General features: G+C 45.5%; 2 protein-coding genes and 2 pseudogenes across 3 annotated transcripts; 2 read left to right on the forward strand and 2 right to left on the reverse strand.

Annotated features, from left to right (window-relative positions):
• Window positions 1–8707: 8707 nt before the first annotated feature.
• On the reverse strand, window positions 8708–11109 carry LOC147966152 (uncharacterized; annotated as a pseudogene).
• On the forward strand, window positions 10535–14122 carry LOC125514791 (uncharacterized). Its single transcript, XM_048680142.2, has one exon. It carries the CDS (start codon window positions 13233–13235, stop codon window positions 13992–13994), a length of 762 nt encoding a protein of 253 aa, XP_048536099.1. The 5' UTR covers window positions 10535–13232; the 3' UTR covers window positions 13995–14122.
• A 109-nt stretch (window positions 14123–14231) lies between these two features.
• Window positions 14232–16842, reverse strand: LOC125514789 (uncharacterized; annotated as a pseudogene). Its single transcript, XR_015608778.1, has 8 exons — window positions 16618–16842; window positions 16037–16211; window positions 15823–15902; window positions 15407–15736; window positions 15143–15215; window positions 14962–15004; window positions 14820–14888; window positions 14232–14498 (listed from the first exon to the last, which is right to left on the reverse strand). The product of XR_015608778.1 is annotated as an uncharacterized LOC125514789 (transcript).
• Window positions 16843–25871: 9029 nt separating this feature from the next.
• LOC125514792 (uncharacterized) lies at window positions 25872–26702 on the forward strand. The gene has a single exon (XM_087528689.1). The coding sequence runs from the start codon at window positions 25928–25930 to the stop codon at window positions 26597–26599; it is 672 nt and encodes a 223-aa protein (XP_087384815.1). The 5' UTR covers window positions 25872–25927; the 3' UTR covers window positions 26600–26702.
• The last annotated feature ends 98 nt before the right edge of the window (window positions 26703–26800 follow it).

The raw sequence follows: 26800 nt of genomic DNA on the forward strand, positions 1-26800 counted from the left end.
TGCTGAACGAAACAACTTCTCATCATTTGTAGAAAGCACTGAATGCGAATCCTGATCGACAGAGGCATGCTTAACAGTAGATTGTTCTTCTTCTGTCTTCCTTTTGTCATGCCGCTGACCGTCTTTCGTCGGTTTCGACAGAGTAAACAGATGCAGATGAACAGAGCACACAGCTAGAGCGACCAGAGTAATCAAAACCACTCTCACGCCTGACCACCCGTCGACGCTGTCCTCGAGCGGCTGGCCTCACCATTCAGCAGCTGGTTCTGCTGCTGCCCGAACACTACCTACCGACTACCTGCCCTTGCCCATGATGCCCCTGCCCCTGCCCGAATGGGAGCTGGCCATGGCCGCTGATTGGCGCCACCGCGCCTAGCACCGTCGCCGGCGAGCGGCAAAATTTCGTGTTTTGACCCTTTTCTGAAACCTATTCGAGATTTGACCCTAGTTTAAATTTTTTTCAAGATCTGACCCTTTTGCTACCGCCAGAGTCCATGGCGGTAGGGTCTAACAGCCTACCGCCAGGGCTTTGGCGGTAGGAAACATTGCTATCGCCAACCGGGCTGGCGGTAGCCTGCACAACCCTACCGCCAAGGTGCTTGGCGGTAGGCACGAGCACGCACTGTGGTCAATACTTAGGAGGTTTTTGGCGGTAGGGCATGCAACCCTACCGCCAGGGACCTTGGCGGTAGGCTGTTATACCCTACCGCCAAGGTCCCTGGCGGTAGCAAAAGGGTCAGATCTCGATTTTTTTTCAAACTGGGGTCAAATCTCGAATAGGTTTCAGAAAAGGGTCAAAACACGAAATTTAGCCTCGGTGAGCCTCCCAGGGGAAGGTGGTGCAGGTGCTGCGTGTCGTAAGGCGGTGACGAGAATGGCGTGACCGCAGCTGGATTTTTGTGGCGCTGGAGAGATAGGAATCGCGATTTGGAAAGAGGGAAACGGGGATGACGCCAAGTTGTTGCGTTGAGATTCATACGGCCAGTTGACGCACGCTGAAGTGGGTCTCACGGCCGGGTCCGTACGACCCGGTCGTATAGGATCTTTTTCCCTACTCTTGCCACTGGGTCAACGGAGGTGGGCCAGATAAGCAATCGAGTAGCACATCTCAAAAATAATAATTAATGCTTCAAAGAGATCCCTTTTTATGAATGTTCACAATACATGTATCTAGAATCTGTAAAAAGTTTGAATCAGAGTTCAAATTATAGATTGAGAAACACAAAAGACAAATTCAAGATGAATAGTGTCACAAAAAGACTAAGCCAAAACAACACTATTCACATCTGGATTTGTCCTTTTTGTTTCTTGGCGTGCATTTGAGTTTTGATTTAACATTTTTACATATTGTAGATACTTATCTTGTGAACATTCACACAAAAAATCAGAACTTTTTGAAACATTTTACAAAGAAACTTTTGTTTCATTAAAAAAGTATTATTTCTTTCAATGTTGGATGTCATCACCTTTTCTTTCTATTTTGCTTGTTGATTGCACTTTTTGGTATGTTTTGCATGTCAAATGGCATATTCGATTTCAACAATTGTTGCAATCCTTGTTCTTCAAAAAGAGATGGCGCTAAGCATGCACATATCAAAGTAACATAAAAATGCATTGATCGAACATGGAAGCTATCTCTATCCAAATATACAGGTCCTTTGTGAATTTTGAGCCTAATCTTGACCATGGATTTAACTAGTAGAATAAGAGTTATATGCCACATAAGGTATGTCAATTGTTTAATGTTTGATTAAGGTTGCCAACGGTACATATTTTATGTCATGTAACTCTACTTGTTAGTCAAACTTTTGGTCAAAATTAGGCTCAAAATCGAGGGGGGGGCTTATCTATTTGTATGGAGGAAGTATGTTTTAGTCGTTGGCTCGACATCAAAATCATGCATATCTTTGGGCATATACAATGGCTATAGAAATGAAGGCTTTCTCAGATGTACAAAAAATAAATCAGATAACTTACAAATGGTAGGATGCTTGCAAAGTTCAATTAGGCGAAAAGAGTGCAAGATATATTTGCGAAAATAAAAATATATTAAAACATTGTGCCACTAATTTCCTACTAATTATGCATTTTTATAAGTAATTGCGTAGTCTACGGCATCTTTTAGATTTCCACGTTGACCTTGCATAAAATATTTTGGCATTTTTTGTACTACGCGACATACCGGGCTGCCAACTATAGTATAGTGTTACAACACAATAGATAACCATGACCATTGTCCATGACTATTGTTATCATTAATTTTTACTAGAAGATAATATAATATGCTCACCGATGTGCTAGGTGTCCTCCAGTTATTCGCTGTTGTTGCGTTGTCATTGCTTGCGTGTCATGCATTGCATATCATGTCATCATGTGCATTTCATTTGCATACGTGTTTGCCTCATGCATCCGAGCATTTTTCCCGTTGTCCGTTTTGCTTTCCGGCGCTCCTATCTCCTCCGGTGGTCATTTCTACCTTTTTCTCGTGTGTGGGGATTAAACATTTCCTGATTGGACCGAGATTTGCCAAGCGGCCTTGGTTTACTACCGGTAGACCGCCTGTCAAGTTTCGTACCATTTGGACTTTGTTTGATACTCCAACGGTTAACCGAGGGACCGAAAATGCCTCGTGAGTGTTGCAGCCCAACACCTCTCCAAAGTGGCCCAAAAGCCACCTATACCCTCTCCATCATCTAGAGCGTTCGATCACGATCGCGTGGCCGAAAACCGCACCTCATTTAGACTCTCCTAACTCCCTCTACCTATAAATTAGTGATCCCCTCCGAAATCTCGGGTCTTCCCCTTCCTCTAACCCTAATTTTCCCTCGCGCCGCGCCGGACATGTCCGGACCCGGCCGGACAAACCCGCCGCCGCCGTCCGCGCCAATGGCCTCTCGCCACGTGTCCCGCGCCTCCTCCCGCCGCCATCCGCACCGCGCCGCCTCCCGCTCCTTGCCGCGCCGCCCCGACGCACCCGCGCCTCGCCGGCGCAGCCGCCTGCCTCCGCCAGCCGCCGTCGCCGTCCGGCGACCTCGACGGCCCCGCGGCCTCGCTGCACCCACCGGGCCGCCGCGCCTCGCCTCGGTCGCCCCGCCGCCGCGCACCTCGTCGCCGGCGTCGCCCCACGCTCCGGCCGCCGCTCCGGTGCGCCCGGCCCCTCCTCGTCGCCGGTGCACCTTCTCCTCATCTCCGGCCGCTCTCCGGCGAGTCTCTCCGGTGAGATCCGGGCTGCATCGAAATCCATGCCAAGAACCCTAGATCTGGAGGTCCAATTTCTACTAAGTCCTCGAGTTTTCCATGTTTCAAATGCTCATGTTCATCATGTCACAACTTTGCATCCGTAGCTCCGTTTTGGGCATATAGCATATCAGAATGTTCGTCTCAGAGAGCACATCATTTCATCTCATTGCATCATTTTCATTTGAGTTCATCTTGATGCCCGAAATACTGTTGGAAGAGTGCTATTTGAGTTAATTGTCAGATCTGCTGCATCAAATAGCTATTTGTCATTTTTGCCATGATTATTGTGTGCATGATATGCCCCTAAACTCTTCATGAGTTTTTTTATATGTTTTGCCATCTTTCCAGGGGTGCTATCCATGTATTTTTGTAATGTGTGTGGTGACTAGCACAAGCTTGCAAAGTGGTGCATTCGTTAATGCTGATTTCAGGGACTTAGCATTTCCATTAAGTCCTTCGCCTGTTTATTTCATTATGCCATATGTTCATGTTGTTTTCTAATGATCCGTGCCTCTTTTGAGGATGATCAGTAAGGATGTTTTGTTAATCTTGTAGTGCTCTATCCATCCATGTCTTTATTTGCAATTATGGAGCACCCTAGCTTGAGTCAATCGAGCTCTACTTTTGCTATTTCGTGAATCTGGGCAGATTGTCTACTTGTTAGCGATTTTGCCGATGATGTTGTAGTTGATCCGTGCATGCTATGGTATTGTTCTTGCCATGCCTAGCTTGTATTTTGTATATTATTGATGGGTGAATACTTAGATTATCATGACTTGCTCTGTAGTGAGTGCATCGAGCTCGTAAACATGCCTACTTGATATCTGTTTCAGCATGCTCCAGTTTTCACCAAGTCTGAGAACTGATTATGTTTTTGCCATGTTCGCATGCTTGTAATTGTATTTTCTGATCCCTTTTGGCTCAAGGTCACTAAGGGACTTTTGTTAAGCTCTTTGAGTAGCTCCATGCCATGCTTTACTTTGCATGTTCAGACCCTGTAGCATATAGATTTCATGCTCCAAAGTGTGCTACCTGATCTGATATTCCAGACAAGTGTTAATTTCACTAAGTCTGAAACCTGTTTACCAATTGCACTTTTGCCATGCTTGTTTGAACATGTTAATGGATGAATTGGCCATAGCTCAGTGCTAGTCTTTTGTTAAGCATCCTGAATGGATCCCTGCCATGTATTTTGTTGCCATGTTTGAGTGTTGTAGCATGTTCATCTTGTTGCATTTAGATAGCTACTTGCTGTATATCGCAGTCCGGTGTCATATTTGCATTGCTTGCCATTTCCAAACCGTACCTCCGATTCCGGCGTTCTTTATATCATTTTCAAGGGATTTCATCTCACCTTTCCAGTGGCACACTTGGATTTCCAAGTTGAGGCCAGATTCATGCATTCCTTGTCAAATCATGCATATGCATCGCATACCGCATCCCGCATATCATATCATGTTCATGTGTTGGTTGTTTACTATGTTGTGTGTTTCTTTCCGGTGTTGCTTCTTCGGGTTGGTTCCGATAACGTCGCGTTGTGAGGATTCGCTCGACTACGTTCGTTTGTCTTCTTCATGGACCCGTTCTTCTTCCTTACGGGATTTCAGGCAAGATGATCATACCCTCGAAATCACTTCTATCTTTGTTTTGCTAGATGCTCGCTCTTTTGCTATGCCATGCTACGATGCCTACCACTTGCTTTCAAGCCTCCCAAATTGCCATGTCAAACCTCTAACCCACCATGTCCTAGCAAACCGTTGATTGGCTATGTTATCGCTTCGCTTAGCCCCTCTTATAGCGTTGCTAGTTGCAGGTGAAGATTGGAGACCGTTCCTTGTTGGAACATGTTTTACTTGTTGGGATATCACAATATATCTTATTTAATTAATGCATCTATATACTTGGTAAAGGATGGAAGGCTCGGCCTTATGCCTGGTGTTTTGTTCCACTCTTGCCGCCCTAGTTTCCGTCATATCGGTGTTATGTTCCCGGATTTTGCGTTCCTTACGCGGTTGGGTTATAATGGGAACCCCTTGACAGTTCGCCTTGAATAAAACTCCTACAGCAAGGCCCAACCTTGGTTTTACCATTCGCCACCTAGCCTTTTTCCCTTGGGAGTCGCGCATCCTGAGGGTCATCTTTATTTTAACACCCCCCCCCCCGGGCCAGTGCTTGTCTAAGTGTTGGTCCAAACTAGAGCCACTTGCAGCGCCACCTCGGGGAAACTTGAGGGCTGGTTTTAGCTATACGTAGTGTTCATCCGGTGTTGCCCTGAGAACGAGATATGTGCAGCTCCTATCAGGATGTCGGCGCATCGGGCGGTCTTGCTGGACTTGTTTTACCATTGTCGAGGATGTCTTGTAACCGGGATTCCGAGCCTGATCGGGTCTTCCCGCTAGAAGGAATATCCTTCGTTGACCGTGAGAGCTTGTGATGGGCTAAGTTGGGACACCCCTGCAGGGTTTTTTACTTTCGAAAGCCGTGCCCGCGGTTATGGGCAGATGGGAATTTGTTAATGTCCGGTTGTAGAAAACCTGAAGTTGACCTTAATTAAAATGCATCAACCGCGTGTGTAACCGTGATGGTCTCTTTCCGGCGGAGTCCGGGAAGTGAACACGGTGTTGGAGTTATGCTTGACGTAGGTTGCTCTAGGATCACTTCTTGATCATAGATTTTATCGACCGTGTTTTGCCTTCTCTTCTCGCTCTCATTTGCGTATGTTAGCCACCTTATATGCTAGTCTCTTGCTGCAGCTCCACCTCATACCTTTACCTTACCCATAAGCTTAAATAGTCTTGATCGCGAGGGTGTGAGATTGCTGAATCCCCGTGGCTCACAGATACTTCCAAAACCAGCTTGCAGGTGCCGTTGAACCGTGCAGATGACGCAACCAAGCTCAAGGAGGAGCTCGATGAAGATCTTGTCCTTTGTGTTGTTTCGTTCTAGTTGATCAGTAGTGGAGCCCAGTTAGGGTCGATCAGGGACCTTGTCGCATTTGGGGTTCTTCTTTTATTTTGGTTCTGCAGTCGGACCTTGATTGTATTTGGATGTTGTAATGTTTTATTCATGTATTGTGTGAAGTGGCGATTGTAAGCCAACTATGTATCTCTTTCCCTTATGTATTACATGGATTGTGTGAAGATTACCTCACTTGCGACATTACTTTCAATGCGGTTATGCCTCTAAGTCGTGCTTCGGCACGTGGGAGATATAGCCGCATCGAGGGCGTTACAACTTTTTACAATCCATCAAGCAAACATGTTCAATTTTTTTTTTGGAAACACTAATCCAATGCTATACTCCTGCGTTACACCACATATGAGATAAGCACAACTATTTGTTGTATTGTAATAAAAGATTACTAAGCTGGTCATCAACAATGTCGTCTTCTTACATTAACATTTTTTTATATCCCATTGATGGACATGCTCTTATGATATGGTTTGCCCGTTTAGGCCTTTTGTGGGAAGCTTGAAATGATTTTACACTCCTATATATAGGCTGCACTATTGTTGTGACACATTGTCTAGTTGGTCAATCAGCTTAGCATGTCTCCTTGAAAATATTCACATGGAAATGGAGAGTCTAGTCTAGGGATGTAATCAAGATGATTGTCAAAGTCTCAAGGGAGTCTACCAAGAGCTGATTGCCCCCTTGTGGCCAGGCTTAATTTGCATAGCTTCATAGACCGGCCGTCCCGAGAAACCATCGCAAGGAAGCATAATAACAAATGAATTTATGGAAGGGTACATACGAGCATTGATAAACATGTACTAGACTGTGGTCGGGCCACGTGAAGACAGAGAAAAATAGCAACCTGATCATATATAGTGTGATTTGGCAACTTTGTGAAAAAACATGCAAGTTATTTTCATAATATAGTAGTTGCTGCATTAAACAAACTTGCTCTCCTTTACTGCTTATAAAAGAAAATATTCGGAACAAGTAATACAAACTGGCCAAGTGGGGATCATACAAAGACCTCATGTGAGTTTTAAGTCGATACTGGTAGCATATAGCAGCCACATAGAATTTGTAGGCTTGAGGGGCATAAGAAACATAGCAATCACCACAGTTCGATTTATTTTCAGTGAAAGATCTCAGTGCCGCTAGAAAAGGCTTTTTAATCGGGATACAAAGCACTGCAAAAGCACATAACGTCATTTCTCTGATGTTAAGCTTAGACTTTGGTCGTCAACGACGAGCCAGCATTGTTTTCCTAACCAGTGTGTGTGCTCTATCGACATGGAAACTTTCTGTGTGTGCTCGTTATTGTTTGAGGTGGTCTGGATTATTTGGGAGCCCGTGATGGTGATCAAGGGGGTGGGTTGTGCACGGAGCCAGATGTGAGGAATTCATGTAAAAAAAAGTATGTTGTGAGGAACAACTGGCCCATGTATCAGTGATTCAGCTCGCCAACATTTCTGCCGACTATTTTCCTTTATAGTCCGTTCCCACGTTGCCTTTGTTTCTCTTATTTATGTGGTTTCCTTGTCTTGTTCAATGTCTTCTCCTTCCCTCTCTATCTTTTACTTTAATACTCCCTCTATAAACTAATATAAGAGCGCCCGTTGTAGTGCTTCTGTTCAGAAAGTAAATGGCGCCTACAGCACATTGAAACAAACTGGCAATGCATGATGCAATTTGGAGGCCACGTTTTAATCCATTTGCTCAGCAAGCAATCGGCATCCAAAATCATGCATCATGACCATCTTCAGACAAGATCAATACAATGCATGGCTAGTAAAAGTTGGTACACATGTGTAGAACTAATCTGCTGAGATAACTGGAAACACAGAAAACCTTGCATGTTTCAGTTTAGTGAAAAGAGAGTATAAGACCGTATAGGTACAAAAATACAAGGAAATGTTTTTATGCATTCATTTGGAAACTACTATGAACTGCTATGAGTAGTCAAATCTTGACCCTCTGGGTGGCCATAACGTTTACACGTAGAGCAGTGTTTTTTTAAAGATGTAGAGCAGTCTAACTTTTTTCTAAAAGCTGTAGAGCAGTGTCTTAGATAAGCATGACCATGGTTGTCTCTTTTTCCTATACCTTTTTTACGAATATGTAACTATGCTGGTCACTGGCATCAAATTACATTCTGCTCCGCCCTTTTGAATCTGGTTCAGGTCTCTCTTGTTTGCAGCCTCTAAACTCTAACATACTTTTGTGTTGTGAAACCTGATGCAAAGACCATAATATCAACAGAATCATCCCCTTTTCTAACTTTAAGAAACAAAGACACATCTCCAACTCACCATAGTTTCAGCAAGAGAAGTTCTAGCTAGAGAGGCGAAATGCGCCACCATCACAAAAAGCAATCAATCGCGGCAGGAAGCGCTTGTTGGGTGCATATATGAAACAACCACCATCTATATCTATACCAATATAAAAAGACCCAAAGAGCCAGATCTAATTAATCTCGGCCATCAAATCATGTCAATTCAACGACCTAGACTGCTTTACGAAAAAGGGTTTCCCCCGCTTTATATTATAAAGCACAACCACAACCACAACAACAAGCATCTGATACAAACACACGCCACACAGACCCAAGGCAAGATACATGAATGCCGGGCACCGACGCACAACCTCAACGACATAAAGCATCTAAAAGATAAGCAAAAAAAGGATCAGCTAAGAGTCGACCGAGACCACCACCAAGGAGCGATCGTCCGGGAGGATGCGCGACGGACACGCCGGACCGAGGACTCCAAGACGGTGCCTCCAGGAAAGGCACGACCAAGACCGTCGCCACCGTCTGATCCGAAGATCAAGTTTTCACCCGGAGTAAGATGGAGAGAGAAGAAGCACCACGACGAAGCCTGCAAGGAGGAACACGACGTCCACGGACGCCGTCATCGTCGACCAGAACGGGACTGGGTAGGTGATGAACCCCGGTGCTTCAGCTCCCCCGTCGCCACCCCGGTCCGCCAACGCCCACAACCATGCCGCCCGAGCGGCCATGGTTGCCTGCCCGCATCCGAGTCGCGCGATCCGCCCACAACCAACGCAACTCCCACCGCCAGGGCCGTCGCCCCGCCATGAGACCGCCCTGAAGCCCCCAAAGGCCACGCCTTTGTCAAGATCCACAACCCCGACCACCTCCAGAACCGCCGCCGGCCAAGCTGCCTCGAGAAGGGCCGCGACCACCTCGATCAGGGGAAGGGGAAGGCGGAGAAGTGGCACATGGCCACAACCGACACCCTGTCGGCTCCAACTTCCCCTCGGAACCGTGTTCCGCCCCCGCTTCGAAGGCCCGGAGCATCAGGGGGCATCAGCCGTCGCCAGAAGCCGAAGAGGGAGGGTTGCGGATCCGTCGCCGCCGCCGCCTGAAGACGCCACCAGGGGATCCACCCGAGCCGAGCACCGCCACCTAGCCGCGAGGGCCCGACTAGGTGGGAGCAACCCACCACCTCCGTTGCCACGCCGCCCCCTCACCAGAGCACCACGGCGAGAGGGCCGCCCGTGACCCGGTCAACCGCGACCCGTGGCGCCGGAGGCGACGCCGAAGCGCTGCCGGAAGCACCGCCGCCGACTCCACCACCGGCCCGCACCACCACCATGCCGCCCGCCGCCCGTCGAACGCCGCCATCGCCGGCCTGCTCCGGGGCGCCGCCGCGCCCGGCACCGAGCACCGCGCCCAGCCGCAAGATCTGGCCCGCGCCATACCCCACGAGCGGGGGCCGAAGGAGCCCCGCCGCCGCCGGCGACGCCCGGGCTTCGCCCGGCCGCGCCCCTTGGCGGCGGCGAGGGAGGAGGAGGGGGTGTGGCGGCGGGGATCTGGAGCCCTCCCCGGCGCCTCGCGGGTGGCGGCGGGGAAGGGAGGGAGGGGAGTCCGAGGCAACCCGTATCGAAGGGTTTACGACCTAGACTGCTTCAATGTCGAGCGCACAACACGTTTAGCGTGCAGTTAATTTTATGCCAAATATAGAGTTAATCACATAATAACACGCAAATAATATTCTACTTAATATCCGCAAGCATTTAATATACTTCCAAATTAACGTGCATTGCACGTACACATTGACTAGTCACCGCAAGAAACAGCGAGCATGTTGCTTTGGCAGAGGGGGTGGACGCCAAGCATTTGCACATGACACTCTGGCACACAGGCGTTTACGGTTCTCATGGAGCCATGCGCCCCATGCGCTCTCAAATTACTTTCTGCTTGCATTAGCCATGCCAATCTGTACTGTGTTCTCTTATTTATTTGCATCCTAAAAATAACAGAGATTTTGATTGCCCCCTATAAGTGCGTGTATCATGACCAGGAGATCGATAAGAAATATAGCTATGATCCTAGCAGCTGGTTGTTCACAGTTCAGACAACCACCAGAGTGTTGTTATAATCGTGCTAATGCCATTGCAGTTTCAGGCTTACAGTGTTCACCCATGCATGTCATCAAATTTGCCCAAACTAAACAAAAACTTGGACTGAACTATGATGCTGTATGTAGTACCTTGATAGAGTGACCAGTCTAGGTAAGAAACTCAATCTGACATATTTAGGGGTATGGTTCCAGTACCATTAACTCCATATGTGATTAGCAAAGTAAGTAGCCCTTGTCATCAGCTCAAGGTTCTTATATAGTTGTATTTTCCATAGGACGATTTCCTGGATTAAATATCTGCGCTGGACATCCAGCACTGTACCAGAGTTCAGTCTCCAAGAAGCTGGTTGTTCATCCAGGAGTCTACCAAATTTAGTTGTTATGTGGAAGGCATGTGCTACATGTGACCAACAAAAAAAGCTCTTCTTCTACAGCCGATGGATGAGCTACTATCCACTGTTATTTATCTAAATAGTTCGTTTCATGTTGCTTACGGTTCAGCCAGTTACCAGTGCACTGTTATAGCCATTGATGCCAGGCCAAACTAAGAAAACTTGTCAAGGCTGTGTCGGAGGATACTGCCATCTTTTGCTCCTAGAGGACTCTTTTGTATGGAATAGCATCCAAGTTGCTATGTAATATAACTTTTTCCAGTATATCTGAAACTAACCAAGCCTATCACTATGTTGCGAAACTATGATTTGACTAAATGCTATGTAAGACCTATAGCTATCAGAGGGGGGGGCTTGGTAAAATAACACCGACAAGAGCAAGCCCTCCACGGGAAATGAGGGCGAGCACATCTGCGCCGAGTTCATGCAGGCCAAGTATCCCCTTAAAGTGGAGAAAGTACATGTGTGTCATCAGGTGTGGAGTGCTCCGCCGCGAGCACAGTGTAGGCCAAGACTAAAGCTGACAATGGCACGGAGAATATCAGGGGGGAGCACCTGCTGCCGCGTAAGAGACTCATTCTCAAGTTCGAACGGTCCCAGGGGGTACACTTCTTTAACTTTGACCAAGTGTACCCCATATACATCAGATGGGGTGGACCATCGTGCTTGTTTCCTTAAGTGTATCAGCAACAACAGTTTCAGACAAATTCGTTTTAGCCCAAATAGCAAAGGAAACTGAACATAAGTTTTCAAGTCACCAAAACCCCCAAAAAATTGAACACCAATCCCCGGATGACACACTGCTCGAAATTTGGCTCCAGAAGTTGAACAGGGGGCCAAAGAAAACACAACCCAACTAAAATTTCCTTGATAGCCCATTTCTAAGTAGCCATTGTTTCTTTTATTTCTGTGGTTTTCTTGTCTTGTTCAATGTCTTCACCTTCCCTTTTTGTCTTTTACTTTCCTACTTGGTAGTAATGACTGTTGTAGTACTTCTGTTCAGAAAGTAAATGGCGCCTACAACACATTGAAGCAAACTGACAAATGCATGATGCGACTTGGAAGCCATTTTAATCCATTCATTGTCTCAGAAATCAGAATCAAAAAATCATGCATCACGGCCAACTTCAGACAAGACAAATGCAATGGCTAGTAAAAGTTGGTACACATGTAGAGGTAATCTACTTAAATAACGGGAAACGCAAAAGACTTGCAGGTTTCAGTTTAGTGAAGAGAGACTACAAGATCATATATATAGGTATGAAAATACAAGAAAAATATATGTTATGCATTAGTTTCCAAACTGCTATGAGTAGAGTCAAATCTTGACCCTCTGTGCAGCCTTAATGATTTACTACGCACATTGTTCGTACTGAGCGACATGCCAGCCTGCTATATATACAGGCTAGCGTTACAACATATCAGATAACCACAGCCATTAATTATTACTAGGAAAAAGATCGCTGTGATGGTCCTCAACAGTATAATCTTACGACTTTTTATCACACCGTACATGTTTCCATGGTATGGGTATTTTAGGCATACTCTAAATGTTTGCCAGCTATAGTGTGGAGTATTAGATAAGCATGGCCATATGCTTGTTTCTTTTTCCTATACCTTTTTACGAATATATATAACTATGCTAGTCACTGGCCGTCAAATTTACATTCTGCTCCTCCCTTCTGAATCTGGTTCAGGTCTCTTGTTTGCAGCCTCTGAATTCTAGTGAGCTCTGTGTTATAAAACCTGAAGCAGAGGTAAATAGACTCATTCCCTTTTCTATCTAGCTTTAAGACATAAAGGCACTTCTCCGACTCACCATAGCGTCAGCAAGAGAGGTTCTAGCTAGAGAGACGAAATGCACCACAGCCGCCAGCATCGCAAAAGCAATCAGCTGTGCCTTTGGTTGTTGGATGCATATATGAAACAACCACCAGCACCACAAGAAACAATGGGCTGGGCGTGCTGCTTTGGCACTAGCAGTAGACGCCAAGCGCTTGCACAAGACACTCGCACACACGCAGGCGTTACGGTTCTCATGGCACCGTGCTGCCCCATGCACGCCGAAATTACTTTTCTGCTTGCTTTGGCGATGCCAATCTGTACTACGATATTAATTTGCATCCTAAAAATTGCCCCCTATAAATCCGTGTACCTTGGTCAGGAGATCGATCACAATCATCATCAACATCAGATCTGTAAGACTCGAAAGAGATTTAGTAAGAGTGTGGACTAGATCTAGAGAGTACAGAGTGAGAGGATGTCGACAAGAAGTGGCAAGCCGCTCCTCGTCGTGATCCGACGGAGCAAGCTCTCCGCAGGAGGTGAGGGCCGCCGCATCTGCACAGAGTTCAAGCAGGCCATGTACCCCTTCAAGTGGAGAAGGTACATGTGCGCAAGGTGCGGGGTGCTCCGTGATGAGCACAGGGCCTCCAAGAGCAAGGTCTCCGCAGGAGATGAGGGGGACCACATCGCAGGTAAGAGCAAGCTCTCCACAGGAGATGAGGGCGAGCACATAGCTGGCAAGAGCAAGCTCTCCGCAGGAGATGGGGGCGAGCACGACACCGACAAGAGCAAGCTGTTTGCAGGAGATAAGGGCGAGCACAGCGCTGACAAGTGCAAGCTCTCTGCAGAAGATGAGGGTGAGCGCAGCGCCAACAAGAGTAAGATCTCTGCAAGAGAGAAGGGAGAGCGTGTCTGCACCGAGTTCAAGCAGGCCAAGTACCCCTTCAAGTGGAGAAAGTACATGTGTGCCAGGTGCGGGGTGCACCGTAGCGAGCACGGTGTCAGCAAGGCCAAGGCCAAAGTGTACGACGACATGGAGAATATCAGGGAGGAGCTCCTGCCGCCACGCAAGAGGCTCATTCTCAGGTTCAAGCGGTCACAGGCCCTTGCCGCTGCTGCTGTTGCTGCATCCAGGGAGAAGGAGAACAAGGAGGGGGAGCTAGAGGAAGGGGAGATCACCTGGAGCCCCGGCTCGACGATCACCAAGGGAAAGAGAGCCCCAAGGAGAAAGCCCTAGGATGCACCGTAAACTGCGCAATGCACCATTGAGAACTTGTTATATGTGAATCTCTTCAGCTATGTGAGACAACTTGTGTACTGGTCCGATGTACACTTCTTTAACTTTAACCAAGTCTACCCCATATATATATATCAGATGTGGTGGACCATTCGTGCTTGTTTCCTAAAGTGTATCAGCAACAATAGTTTCACACAAATTCATTAACACACTAACCAAATTTGGCTCTAGAAGTTAAACAGGGAGCCAAAGACACTAACCAAATTTTTGCCATCAAACCTAATTAATGGTAGGCAAATATGGTCAAAGTTGCCAATTGAACAAATATTCACAAGTTTGGTACGGCAAACCTTGGCTCTGAAAGATATAAAACCAAACATCCTGTACTACTCCAAATAAATCACACAAACATGGGCTGCTGCATCCCGCCAGAGCTTGTTATGCAACCATAGATAGAGGTAGAACCACAGTCGTATTGCGTCCCCCCGTGCATTAGTTGCCTTCCTGCGCATTTCACCGTGATGCACATTTATTAGCTGGGATAAAAGAGTACATATGTAGTAGAAGAGCATCTACTGAATATATCACGAATTTAATCAGTAGCATATCACGCAGAATCCTACTCTACACGTTCATACATCATAGGCCTTTTTTCACAATACATCATAGGGTTATAGTGGACAGTACTAAGTAATTAAAGCTTTAGTGCAAGGCAAAAGAGGAGCAACACAACCAATTCATAACATCAGTCACACGTAGATGATCGGAATCAGTAACCTTAATAGGTTAACAGTGGATCTACACAATATGGAACATGCTACACACCTCCAATTTGCACTTGGCTTCAGATTCAAATGTCTTGCACAAGATCTCATAGCTTCTATGAGTTCCAATCTATGAGAAATGAAGGAGTCAACATACGAATATCTTGTTCTTGTGGAGACTATTTTTCTTGGTAAAGTAATACCAGTGGATCCACTCGTGATGGCGAGGTATTGGATATTACATATCTGCAAGACAGAATAAGTGAACTAAAACATTGCAATCAAAGTGAAGCAGACACCATAAGTAACCAACAACCAGAAGGTACATCAATTCAGTGCACCCCAGATAAGTTGTTCACATGAAATGCAAATTTACCACTTTACCCCAAATTGTTGTAGAAACCATAGCATCTGTATTAGATTTTTGAACTGTCAGCATCACGGCCCACATTTGGCTCTGCAAGCATACATGCGTTCTGGGTCAAATTTTGATCATCATTCCAGCTGAGTGTAACCAGAATAGTAATTAAGCAAGAAAAAAATGCATAAATCAGAAGACACAGGCCACACCATGACACTCTATGTCTTGACATAATATTCTGAAGAACAGAACAATAAACTATCAGGAACTTCAAAAAATCAGATCACCTTGCAAGCTATAAGTTCAATCAACTGCATTAGGAACTTCCTCAGCCCCTTCCCTTGGGCAGAAGACTCCAATTGTAGCTCATACACATAAAGAACAGGCACATCTTCTTCAACAATAAATCTGTAGTGTACAAAACCAAGCAAGCGGCCTCCACGGCATGTCACATGTGCACACTCCACCCCTGAATCTTGCTTCATGAAACATTTGGCAATATCATTGTCTGTATATTGGCAGGTCAGGATGTATCGTGCTTCTGGGGCAACCATTTCCCGGCGCTTAATTTTCTCTTCTGAAGGCCATTCTGATCCATAAGTTCCCTCCATGTTAGCCTAAATTATTGTTTACCAGTGTTACATTCAATAATCATGGGAACTTGTAAAAAGGTACATATGCAAACATCCTAAATGTATGCAACCTTGAGAAGATTTTGGATGTACTTCCTCGTTGGTACCGGAAGCTGATTGCCATGCCCAGATTCCAAGTAGATTGAAAAACCTAAATATAAGAAATATGAGATCAGCCTGCCACAGTGCAGTTCCCCTCCAAAAAAAGACAATGCTAGGCTCAAAGCAAGAAGTGTTGTCTCAATTAGAATTGCTAAGACCTAACAATGCATTCAATTTTCTCACATTGAATTTCTAGAGCTGAATACAGGAAAGACAGTAGGTGTCGTGAATCCGAAATTCCGAATGGAACATTGCCGCTTCTCTCGTATTTATGAAAATCCGGGAATCGCGCAAGATGATCCTTCACAGCTACAGCTTTCCTTATAAGTTCTTTGATGGCCTTCTTCCTCCCCAGTATCTATCCAAAAGCATGATATCTGCATGAGCTCCCAGTATACATGCAACCCCCATCAGTTCTCTTCAAATGCTGATTCATGGCATGGTGGCTATCATCTTAAAAACAGCTGGATTCAGGGGACCAGAGTCACCAGGTGTTCCCTGTGTTGCTAAGAGGAAAAGGCACCGAATCCTGGAAAGTAAAAAATCTAGGTGCTGCAACCAATTTTCAACATGTTTCCGCGGAATAACACATGGATCTCTACGGCCTCTGCCACTGCCAGTTCCAATCTATTCGACTATTCGCCAATTTTGGGTGCCGTGACTAAACTAAAACAAATTGTTGCAATGAAATTGGCCACGGGCGGGGGAAATGGGGGCTGGGGGATACAAGAGGAAGCGGTGGGGGAGGGGGGAAATATGAGTACCTCCTTCCTACTGAGCGGCCTCTCCACGCCGCCGCCGCTGCTCCGTGGCCTCTTGTTCTCCGCCGTCGCCATCGCTGCCCCCTTTCGTTGCCTCGTGGCTGCCGGCTGGAGACGGGACGGGAGGAAGCGCCGGTGTACAAGGGTGCTTGTTTCACCCATGGGCTTTCTAGGCCTTGGTAAATTCGTTGGGCCTCCAGATCCGGCTCAACGGATTCGGCTTGGCGTGGGGTGATGGTATGGATCTGTTCCAGCGCGTGACGCCGAAAATAAAACTAGCGCCGCACGCGAGACCTACGTTCTTTTTCCTTTTTTTGGTTTTCACTTTTTTTATTTATTTCTCCCAATTTTATTTTAATATTAAAACCGTTCACATATGTTCATGAGTTTGACATTGTTCATGCATTTGAAAATCAATCGTGAATTTAAAGTGAAGTGTTTATGAATTCAAAACAATGTTCACGAATGCAAACAATCTTCGTCAATTTGCAAAAAAAAGGTTATTACATTTAAAATATCCATGAATTATAAAATATTAGTGAATTTAAAAAAATTATTCACAAAATCGAAAAGTTTTCATTAATTTAAAAATTATTCATGAATCGAAACATTGTTCACAGATTTAAAAATCTTGAATTAAAATAAATGTGACTTTGAAAAAATCATGAATTCAAAAATTGTTCGCAAATTTGAAAAAATATTCACTAATTAAAAATAGAAAAATAAAGGCAGCGCTACGCATCAACAGGATGATAAATCAATTAGATCGGCCGGTACAATAACCGTCAGATGCTGTAAGAAATAGCCGTCCGATCTACCGCCTCAGCCAGTTGAGAACCTTTGCAACTGCTATCTTGGTGCGCTTGGGGGGCTTTGCAACAAGAACCATGTTACAAAGATCCACCGAGACAGCACGCCACACACCTAGGCTAGAGCGTAGCCACCGTGCCACTGTTGTAAAGAAGAAATCGAGACTGCTATGGGAGGACAGACCGGGACTCTCCCATAGAGGTGAAGAGACAATCACCCACAAAGCCATGCGCTGCTTACAGTAGACGACATGTCAACGACTAATTTAGACGTTGTGTGAAGGCAGAGCCGGTATCCTCCCCCCCCCCCCCCCCCCCGCGCAACTGCGGCGTGAAGGAGGAGCCGGCGTTGCCGCCGCATCGACTAGGCCAACATTTGGCACAATAATGACATGAGGAGGTTCACCCGGTGATCGTGAAGGCGTGCGGGCGCCTCCTCCACTACCTCTTTTGTAACGGTGGTGGAGCCTCCTCGTCGTCGCGGAGCATCGTGATGGCCGGAGAGAGGGCAGCTAGGGAGGCAGCACAATGCGCCGCGTCACTCGGTCCTTGCGGAGGCCTGGGCTCGCGACCAGTCGCAGACCACCAAGGAGGCGTCTGTGCGACGACGATGCCGCCTCGGCGGGGAGCTCGCCACCCCCCCCCCCCCCTCGTGCGCTGTTAGGGGAAAGGCCCGGGCTCCCCAGCCATTGTCGGCGTTGTCCGAGGCGGCCCACCGCACGACACATGAGAAAGCGAAGCGACTCCTCCAGGAGCGCCAGGCGGCGATCGGGTAGGGTTGGCGCGCCCCCGCGCCCTTCCTCCGCTAGAAGGACCACTCCAACAACGGCACGAACGGCAACGGAGGTGCTCCCGGCCAGCTCGGGCACCCATACGAGGCCATCGTCCGCAACAAGCTAGTTTAGGTATTTATATCTTTTAGTTGAGCGGACGAAATTGTTCGTATGTAAGATATATCAAACTTATATCCATTTGAATGAATTCTGTTGTGTTTGCATAAGTTACGTCCGAATTTATTTGTATTGCGAACGAATGTTTACAGCAAGCGTTGGATGGTCAGCTCCCGTATCACTATTCACTAACATGTTTGGACGCATCCACGGACAAATACTATGTCTGTTTTGGTCTGGCGTTGGAGATGCCCTTAGTTTGCATAGTTGTATAGCAAACATCTCAAGGAAGCATAGTAAATGAATTTATGGAAGAGTGGATACGATCATTGATAAACATGTACTAGACTCTGGTTAGGCACATGAAGACAGAGAAAAAAAAGCAATTAGATCATGTATGTTATGATTTTGTACCTTTACGAAAAAATCATGCAAGTTCTTTCTGACAACATAGTACTTGCTGCATTAAACCAAACTTGCTCTCCGTTACTTCCTTTATAAAAGAAAGATGTTGTGAAGAAGTTATACAAACTGACCATGCGGGAATCCTATACAAAAACCTATTGCGAGTAGTCGATATGGTAGCACATAGTAGCCACAAAGAAACTGTAAGCATGAGAGGCATGGGGAACATAGCAATCACCCTACTTAGATTTATTTTCAGTGAAAGGCCTTCACGCTGCTAGATAAGGCCTCGTAATCAGCACAGAAAGCGCTACAAGGCCACACATTGATTTTTTTTCAGCAGTTGATTTTATACCTTAGACACCGAGCAATCATCTTTTCCTAACCAGTGGGTCTACTGCAACGGCATAGAAACCTTCCATCCTCTGTGTGCTCATTATCGTTTGAGGCGATCCTATTTCTTTTGAGGGGATTCTTTGGGAGCACGTGAATGGTGATCAAGCCTGCGTTGTGTGTCAAGTCTCATTAGCCGTGAGCTCGCTAATGGGAGTATGTTGTGAAGGACATTTGGCCCGTGTATCAGTGACTGAGCTCGCTAATGTTTGTGCTGGCTATTTTCCTTGATAGTCCCATTTCGAAGTAGCATTTGTTTCTTTTATTTCCGTGGTTCTCTTGTTTTGTTCACGTCTTCTCCTTTTCTATTTTCTGCTTTCCAACTTGGTAGCAATGACTGTTGTAGTAATTCTGTTCAGAAAGTAAGTACGTTGAAACAAATTGACAATGCATGATGCAAACTGGAAGCCACATTTTAATCCATTGGCTCAGCAATTAAAGTCCAAAATCATGCATCACGACCATCTTCAGACAAGAAAAATACAGTGGCTAGTAAATGTTGGCACACATGTAGAGATAATCAGCTAAGATAACTAGGAGCACAAAGACCTGCAGGTTTCAGTTCAGTGAAAAGAGAGTACAGGATGAAAAATTGAAAATACAAGGAAAAATATTTCTGTTATGCACTCTTGTACACACTTGCTGGATTAGGCAGAGACAGCCACTGATCAGATTCAGCTGACTTATTTCCAAAGTACTATGAGCTGTTATGGGTACAGTCAAATCTTGACCCTCTGGGCGGGCTTTTTTTTTTTTGAAACAGCTGGGCGGGCTTGACTTTACTACTTTTTAAATGGAAATGCATGTTGGTGCTTTATTTCCAACTGAGAATAGTTGCATCGTTTATTACATATGAAAGCAAAGTTTCTTTGTAGCCCGTCCTACGCAGTACCCTTTATCTCTGCGGTACATTTTATATTTTGGTACAAAGGTAGTAGTACTTAAGAGTCGTAGAGCAGCAGTGTATTGTTTGTATTGGAGCCTTTTTTCTTATGTTCTTTTTTTTTGCCATGTGTATCATCGATGCTTTTGGACATCTTGTTGGCACAGAGGACGGGTATAATTGATATCTTCGCGGTATTAATATATCCCCTTCTCAAAGAGATACTAGGATTAGGAGACGCCGGGAATCGTTTCCAACCCTCGTGTCGCCTCCTCCAGGCGATCGGGGGACGAAACCCTTACAACCCCGCCGGCGCCCCAATCTCCCCTGCTCCCATACCTCGTCGCCCCTCGAGTCTGCTTCCGGACAAAGCCGAGCACCACCGGTGAAGGGGGCGGCGGGGATCTAGTGCCTCTCAGCTCCTGGCACGATGGTTAGGAGGGAGGCCATCGCCGTTGGGTATCGGGGGCTCTCCCGCATTCCGCATCTGGGTGACGAAAGGCCAGACCTCCTTGAGCACCCTCCTTTGGTGGCCCATGTGTGGATCGAGGTCCGGCTGCCTAGGCGGGGAGCTGCGGCTCGGGGGACGGTCCAGCGGCTCATTCCCCCGAGAGATGGTTGCGAGCGCTTGGGTCCAGCGACTCGAGGGACGACGTAGGCGTGCTCGTTCCCCCAGGAGTTGGCTGAGAGCGCTTGTGCCCGGCGGATCATGCAGGTGTGGGGTGGCGGCGGATCGGGATCTGCCCGGAACTGGCGACCATCCTCCGCCGATGACGCGGGCTATGGGCAACACGAACCAGTGCCCTCCGTCGTGGCGGTGATGGCGTCAGCATGGTAGAGGCAGCGGTGTGGTGGCGGTCCTAGTACTCTTATCGCACTACGGCAACGATCTGCATGATCGGTCCTACTTGATCTGGCCGGCGACGTGTTCCGGATCTGTTGCCGGAGATCTTGCCCAAGGATATCTGGAATGGATAGCTTCCGGTCGTGCGCGCCTATATCAGCCTACATGGCTCCATGAGGATGCGGCGCGAAGCTTTGTTGTTTGTTGGAGCCATGGGACATGTCGGCATCTCGATTTCCATGGTGTAGACAACAATGGAGAAAGCCATGATGGCTAAGATCGGAGGATTAGTAAGGTGGAGGGGTCCTTGGAGGCGATGGAGTCAGCCAGGTGTTTGATAATTTTCAGAAGCAACACGGGAGGATTTCATTTTTGGTGGTGCTCCTCGGGTGCCGAGTCAGGAGTTTCAGGGTGAAAACTTAAGGTCTGGTCTTCATTGGTTGTGCATGGCAATTGCCTTACGCAAGGTATTGTTTTGAGAGTTCAGACTTTCTCCAGGGTGAAAAACTAAGATCTTGGATCGGGCGACGACGATGCTAGTGCACTATTTCCTTCTTAAAGGCGTCGCTTTTTGAGACCTTTTATGTTTTTCGGATGTTGTCTTTGGTGGCCATTTGTGTGCTGCTAACAAGAGGAATCGATCATTGTGGCGAGGCCTTTGTTTTTTTTTTACTTTCTTTTTTTTGTTTTGTTTCCGGGCTATGTGCATTATAGATGTTTTTGTGACATCTTGTTGGTGCAGAGAGTGGTGTAATTGGTATCTTCTTAATATTAATATATTCCCCTTTTCAAAAAGAAAAATTCCCCTTCTCGAAAAAAAGTTATTGCTAGAAAAAAGATCACTACGCTAGTCATCAACAATTTAATCTTTCATCAGATGATACATATTTCAATAGTATGGGTCTTTTAGGCGTACTCTAAATGTTCTAACACCCCTACATTGCTACATACGAGGCTGCCAACTATACGACGTGGAGTATGCCACATAAGGTATGTTAGCTGATTCATATTTGAAACAGGTTTCCAACGGTACAGTATTTATGTCATGTAACTATTTTTTAGTCAAAATTAGGATCAAAATTCGAGAGAGCCTTATATATTTGGATGTAGAGATTACATTTTAATTGTACATATCTTTGGACATATACAATGGCTAAATAAATGAAGGTTTTTTCACATGTAAAAAAAATCAGATTGCTTACAAATGGTAGAATGCTTGCGAAGTTCAAGTAGGGAGAAAAGTGTACAAAATATTGTTGTGAAAATAAATATAAATTAAAATACGATGCATCTAATTCCAACCAATTATGATTGTTAACATTTTACAAGTAACTGCATAGTCTCGGTCTTGTTTGTGGTTTTCAAGTTTACCGTGCAAGCGATATTTCAGTATTGTCCATACTATGCGACATGCCAACCTACCAACTATAGTATAACATCACAATTGTTAGACAATCATGACCATTGTTGTCATTAATTATTACTAGAATATAATAAAATATGCTCAGCACCAACCATAAAAAAATACCGCACAATTATACGATCATTATTTGATAAAATCCTGTTCTTAGCTTTATATCTCTTTTTTTTTTGCTTCGGTACTCCTGCGGTGTGCAAGTTCCATGCTTCTGACTATAGCCTAGTGTTAGAACATATTAGATGACCGGGCTATTGTTTCGTTGCAACTAGAAGATAATTATGCCTGACACTTATTACAATCCATCCAGTAAACATGCTCAATTTGGATTCAGATTTTTTGTTCGGAAACACCAAGCTAGCAACTACTCCCTCCGTCCCAAAATAAGGTTGAGTCACTTATTTTGGGACGGAGGGAGTATATTCTTGTGTTACACCGTACAGATAAACACAACTATCTAACTCGCAGCAACAGAATATTACTGAGCTTATCATCAACAATTTCATCTTATTACAACGACTTTTTTCATAACACATTGATGGCCATGTTCCTATGATATGGTTTTCCTGTTTAGGCCTTTTGTTGGCAAATTATAAATGATTTAACACTCTCCTATATATAGGCGTAATTTATTTGTGACACATTATCTACTTGGCCAATCAGCTTAACCAACTCTCCTCGAAAATATTTCACATGGAAATGAAAAATCTAGTCTAGGGACGTAATCAAAGTGATCGTTAAAATTTCAAGCGAGTCTATGAATATCTGATTGTTCACTTCTAGCTACACTTAATTTGCATATTTCATAGATCGACCGCCCCAAGCAACCATCACAAGGAAGCATAATAAATGAATTTATGAAAGGTTGCATACAAGCATTGGTAAACATGTACTACACTGTAAGTATTGGCCACATTAAGAGGGAGAAAATAGCAATCTGATCATATATATTACGCTTTTGTAACAAAGAAGAAAAAAACTCGTGCAAGTTATCTTTAACAGTATAGTAGTTGTTGCATTAAACCAAACTTGCTCCCCTTTACTCCTTTATAAAAAGGAAGATATTGTGAAGAAGTTATATAGACTGACCATACGAGGATCATACAAAGACCTAATGCGAGTTTTAAGCTTTGTCTCGATATTGGGAGCACATAGTAGCCACATAGAATTTGTAGGCGCGAGAGGCGTGAGGAACATAGCAAACACCACGCCTAGGCATACTTTCAGCTTTAGATTCAGCTTCAGATGGCGTTCCTGCTACATGCGGCTTCTTAGTTGGCACACAAATTAAGCACTACAAGAACACATAGCGCCGTATTTCTGCTGTTCTGAATAGACTTTAGACGCCCAATCATGTTTTTCCTAGGCTCGTTCTATGGAACACATGTTCGGTATGACGGATTGCAGCGCGACGGGTGTGCAACCGTCTGACGGTCTTTACACCCGCTTGCGGCATGTTCGTGATCATGTCATGATGTAAGCACGGCGGGTGCGCAAGCAGTCAACGTCATGCGCTCTGGGTGTCACGTGTGCCTATGAACGCCTTGAGTAGGAGAAGAACTTTAGCTACGTGGCAACCTTCCCTATCCGCCGTGCAGCCGATGAATGGGCTACTATCCACTGTTATTTATATAAATAGTTCGTTTCATGTTTCTTGTGGTTCAGCCAGTTACCAGTTCGCTGTTATACTCATTGATGCTGGATCAAACTACTACCTCTCTCTCAGTTTACAGGGCGTGTGCGTGCCCCTAGGTCGTCAATTTGACCAACCTAATACATGTCATATATTACAAAAAATATATCAATATAAACTACTAGTAGGAGACTTTTGCTCCTAGAAAAGGGCTCTTTTGTTGCATCCAAGTTGCTATGTAATAATATAACTTTTTCCACTATGTCTGAAACTAACCAAGCCTATCACCACTCACCAGCATGCTCGTTGGTTTTATGTTGCGAAACTATCATTTGACTAAATGTTATGTAAAACCAATAGTTATCCTGGAGAAAGTACATGTGTTTCAGGTATGTGAAACAATGAGAAAGTTTGTGGATGCACTGAGCAATGCACCATTGAGAACTTGTTACATGTGAATCTTTTTAGCTATGTGAAACAACTTGTGTACTGGTCTGATGGGGTACACTTCTTTTAACTTTGACCAAGTCTATCCCATGGGGTGGACCATCGTGTTTGTTTCCTTTAAGTGTATCAGCAATAATAGTTTCAGACAAATTCGTTTGAGACCAAATAGCACAGGAAACTGAACATAAGTTTTCAAGTCACCAAAAAAAAACCCCAAAAATTGAAGTCACCAATCCCCGGATGGCACACTTGTTTCCTACGATTTTTCTCGAAATTTGGCTCCAGAAGTTGAACAGGCGGCAAAGAAAACATAACCAACTAAAATGTCCTTGATAGCCCATTTCTGAGTAGCCATTGCTTCTTTTATTTATGTGCTTTTCTTGTCTTGTTCAATGTCTTCACCTTCCCTTTTTGTCTTTTACTTTCCTACTTGGTAGCAATGACTTGTAGTACTTCTGTTCAGAAAGTAGATGGCGCCTACAACAGGTTGAAGCAAACTGACAAATGCATGATGCAACTTCGAAGCCACATTTTAATCCATTCATTGGCTCGGCAAAATCCAAAATCATGCATCACGGCCATCTTCAGACAAGACAGATGCATTAGTTTCCAAACTGCTATGAGTAGAGTCAAATCTTGACCCTCGGTGCGGCCTTAATGATTTACTACGCACAGCAGTGTATTGTTCGTACTGGGAGACATGCCAGCCTGCTATCTACAGCCTAGCGTTACAACATATCAGATAAACCACAGCCATTAATTATTACTAGAAAAAAGATCGCTACCGTGGTCCTCAACAGTTTAATCTTACAACTTTTTATCACATGGTACATGTTTCCATGGTATGGGTCTTTTAGGCATACTCTAAATGTTTGCCAACTATAGTGTGGAGTATTAGATAAGCATGGCCATATGCTTGTTTCTTTTTCCTATACCTTTTACAAATATATATATATATATATATATATATATATATATATATAACTATGCTAGTCACTGGCCGTCAAATTTACATTATGCTCCTCCCTTCTGAATCTGGTTCAGGTCTCTTGTTTGCAGCCTCTGAATTCTAGTGTGCTTTGTGTTGTAAAACCTGATGCAGAGATAAATAGACTCATTTCCTTTTCTATCTAGCTTTAAGAAACAAAGGCACTTCTTCGACTCACCATAGCGTCAGCAAGAGGGGTTCTAGCTAAAGAGACGAAATGCACCACAACCGCCAGCGCAAAAGCAATCAGCCGTGGCTTTGGTTGTTGGATGCATATATGAAACAATCACCAGCACCGCAAGAAACAATGGGCTGAGCGTGCTGCTTTGGCACTAGCAGTGGACGCCAAGCGCTTGCACAAGACACTCGTGCACACACAGGCGTTATGGTTCTCATGGCACCGTGCTGCCCCATGCATGCTGAAATTACTTTCTGCTTGCTTTGGCGATGCCAATCTGTACTACGATATTAATTTGCATCCTAAAAATTGCTCCCTATAAATGGTCAGGAGATTGATCACGGTCATCGTCAATATCAGATCTGTAAGACTCGAAAGAGATTTAGTAAGAGTGTGGGCTAGATCTAGAGAGTACAGAGTGAGAGGATGTCGACAAGCAGTGGCAAGCCGCTCCTCGTCGTGATCCGCTGGAGCAAGCTCTCCGTAGGAGATGAGGGCCGCCGCATCTGCACAGAGTTCAAGCAGGCCAAGTACCCCTTCAAGTGGAGAAGGTACATGTGCGCTAGGTGTGGGGTGCTCCGTGAGGAGCACAACGCCTGCAAGAGCAAGCTCTCCGCAGGAGATGGGGGCAAGCACGACACCAGCAAGAGCAAGCTCCCTGCAGGAGATAAGGGTGAGCAATCCACTGACAAGTACAAGCTCTCTGCAGAAGATGAAGGTGAGCGCAGCGCCAACAAGAGTAAGATATCTGCAGGAGAGGAGGGCGAGCATTTCTGCACCGAGTTCAAGCAGGCCAAGTACCCCTTCAAGTGGAGAAAGTACATGTGTGCCAGGTGCGGGGTGCTCCGTAGCGAGCATGGCGTCAGCAAGGCCAAGGCCAAAGTGGACGACGACACGGAGAATATCAAGGAGGAGGACCTGCCGCCACGCAAGAGGCTCATTCTCAGGTTCAAACGGTCACAGGCCCTTGCTGCTGCTGCTGCTGCCACATCCAGGGAGAAGGAGAACAAGGAGGGGGAGCTAGAGGAAGGGGAGATCAACTGGAGCCCCGGCGCGACGATCGCCAAGGGGAAGAGAGCCCCAAGGAGAAAGCGCTAGGATGCACCGTGAACTGAGCAATGCACCAATTGAGAACTTGTTATATGTGAATCTCTTTAGCTATGTGAAACAACTTGTGTACTGGTCCGATGTTCACTTCTTTAACTTCGACCAAGTCTACCCCATATACATCAGATGTGGTGGACCATCGTGCTTGTTTCCTAAAGTGTATCAGCAAAATAGTTTCAGACAAAACTCATT

The sequence above is a fragment of the Triticum urartu genome, chromosome 6A, assembly GCF_056163025.1.
Source record: "Triticum urartu cultivar PI428250 chromosome 6A, HENAU_Tu73, whole genome shotgun sequence".
Lineage (NCBI taxonomy): Eukaryota > Viridiplantae > Streptophyta > Magnoliopsida > Poales > Poaceae > Triticum > Triticum urartu.

What these genes read in the sequence shown, in the direction of transcription:
- LOC125514791 (XM_048680142.2), top strand. Translation starts at nt 13,233, where the DNA reads ATGTCGACAAGAAGTGGCAAGCCGCTCCTCGTCGTGATCCGACGGAGC.
- LOC125514792 (XM_087528689.1), top strand. Translation starts at nt 25,928, where the DNA reads ATGTCGACAAGCAGTGGCAAGCCGCTCCTCGTCGTGATCCGCTGGAGC.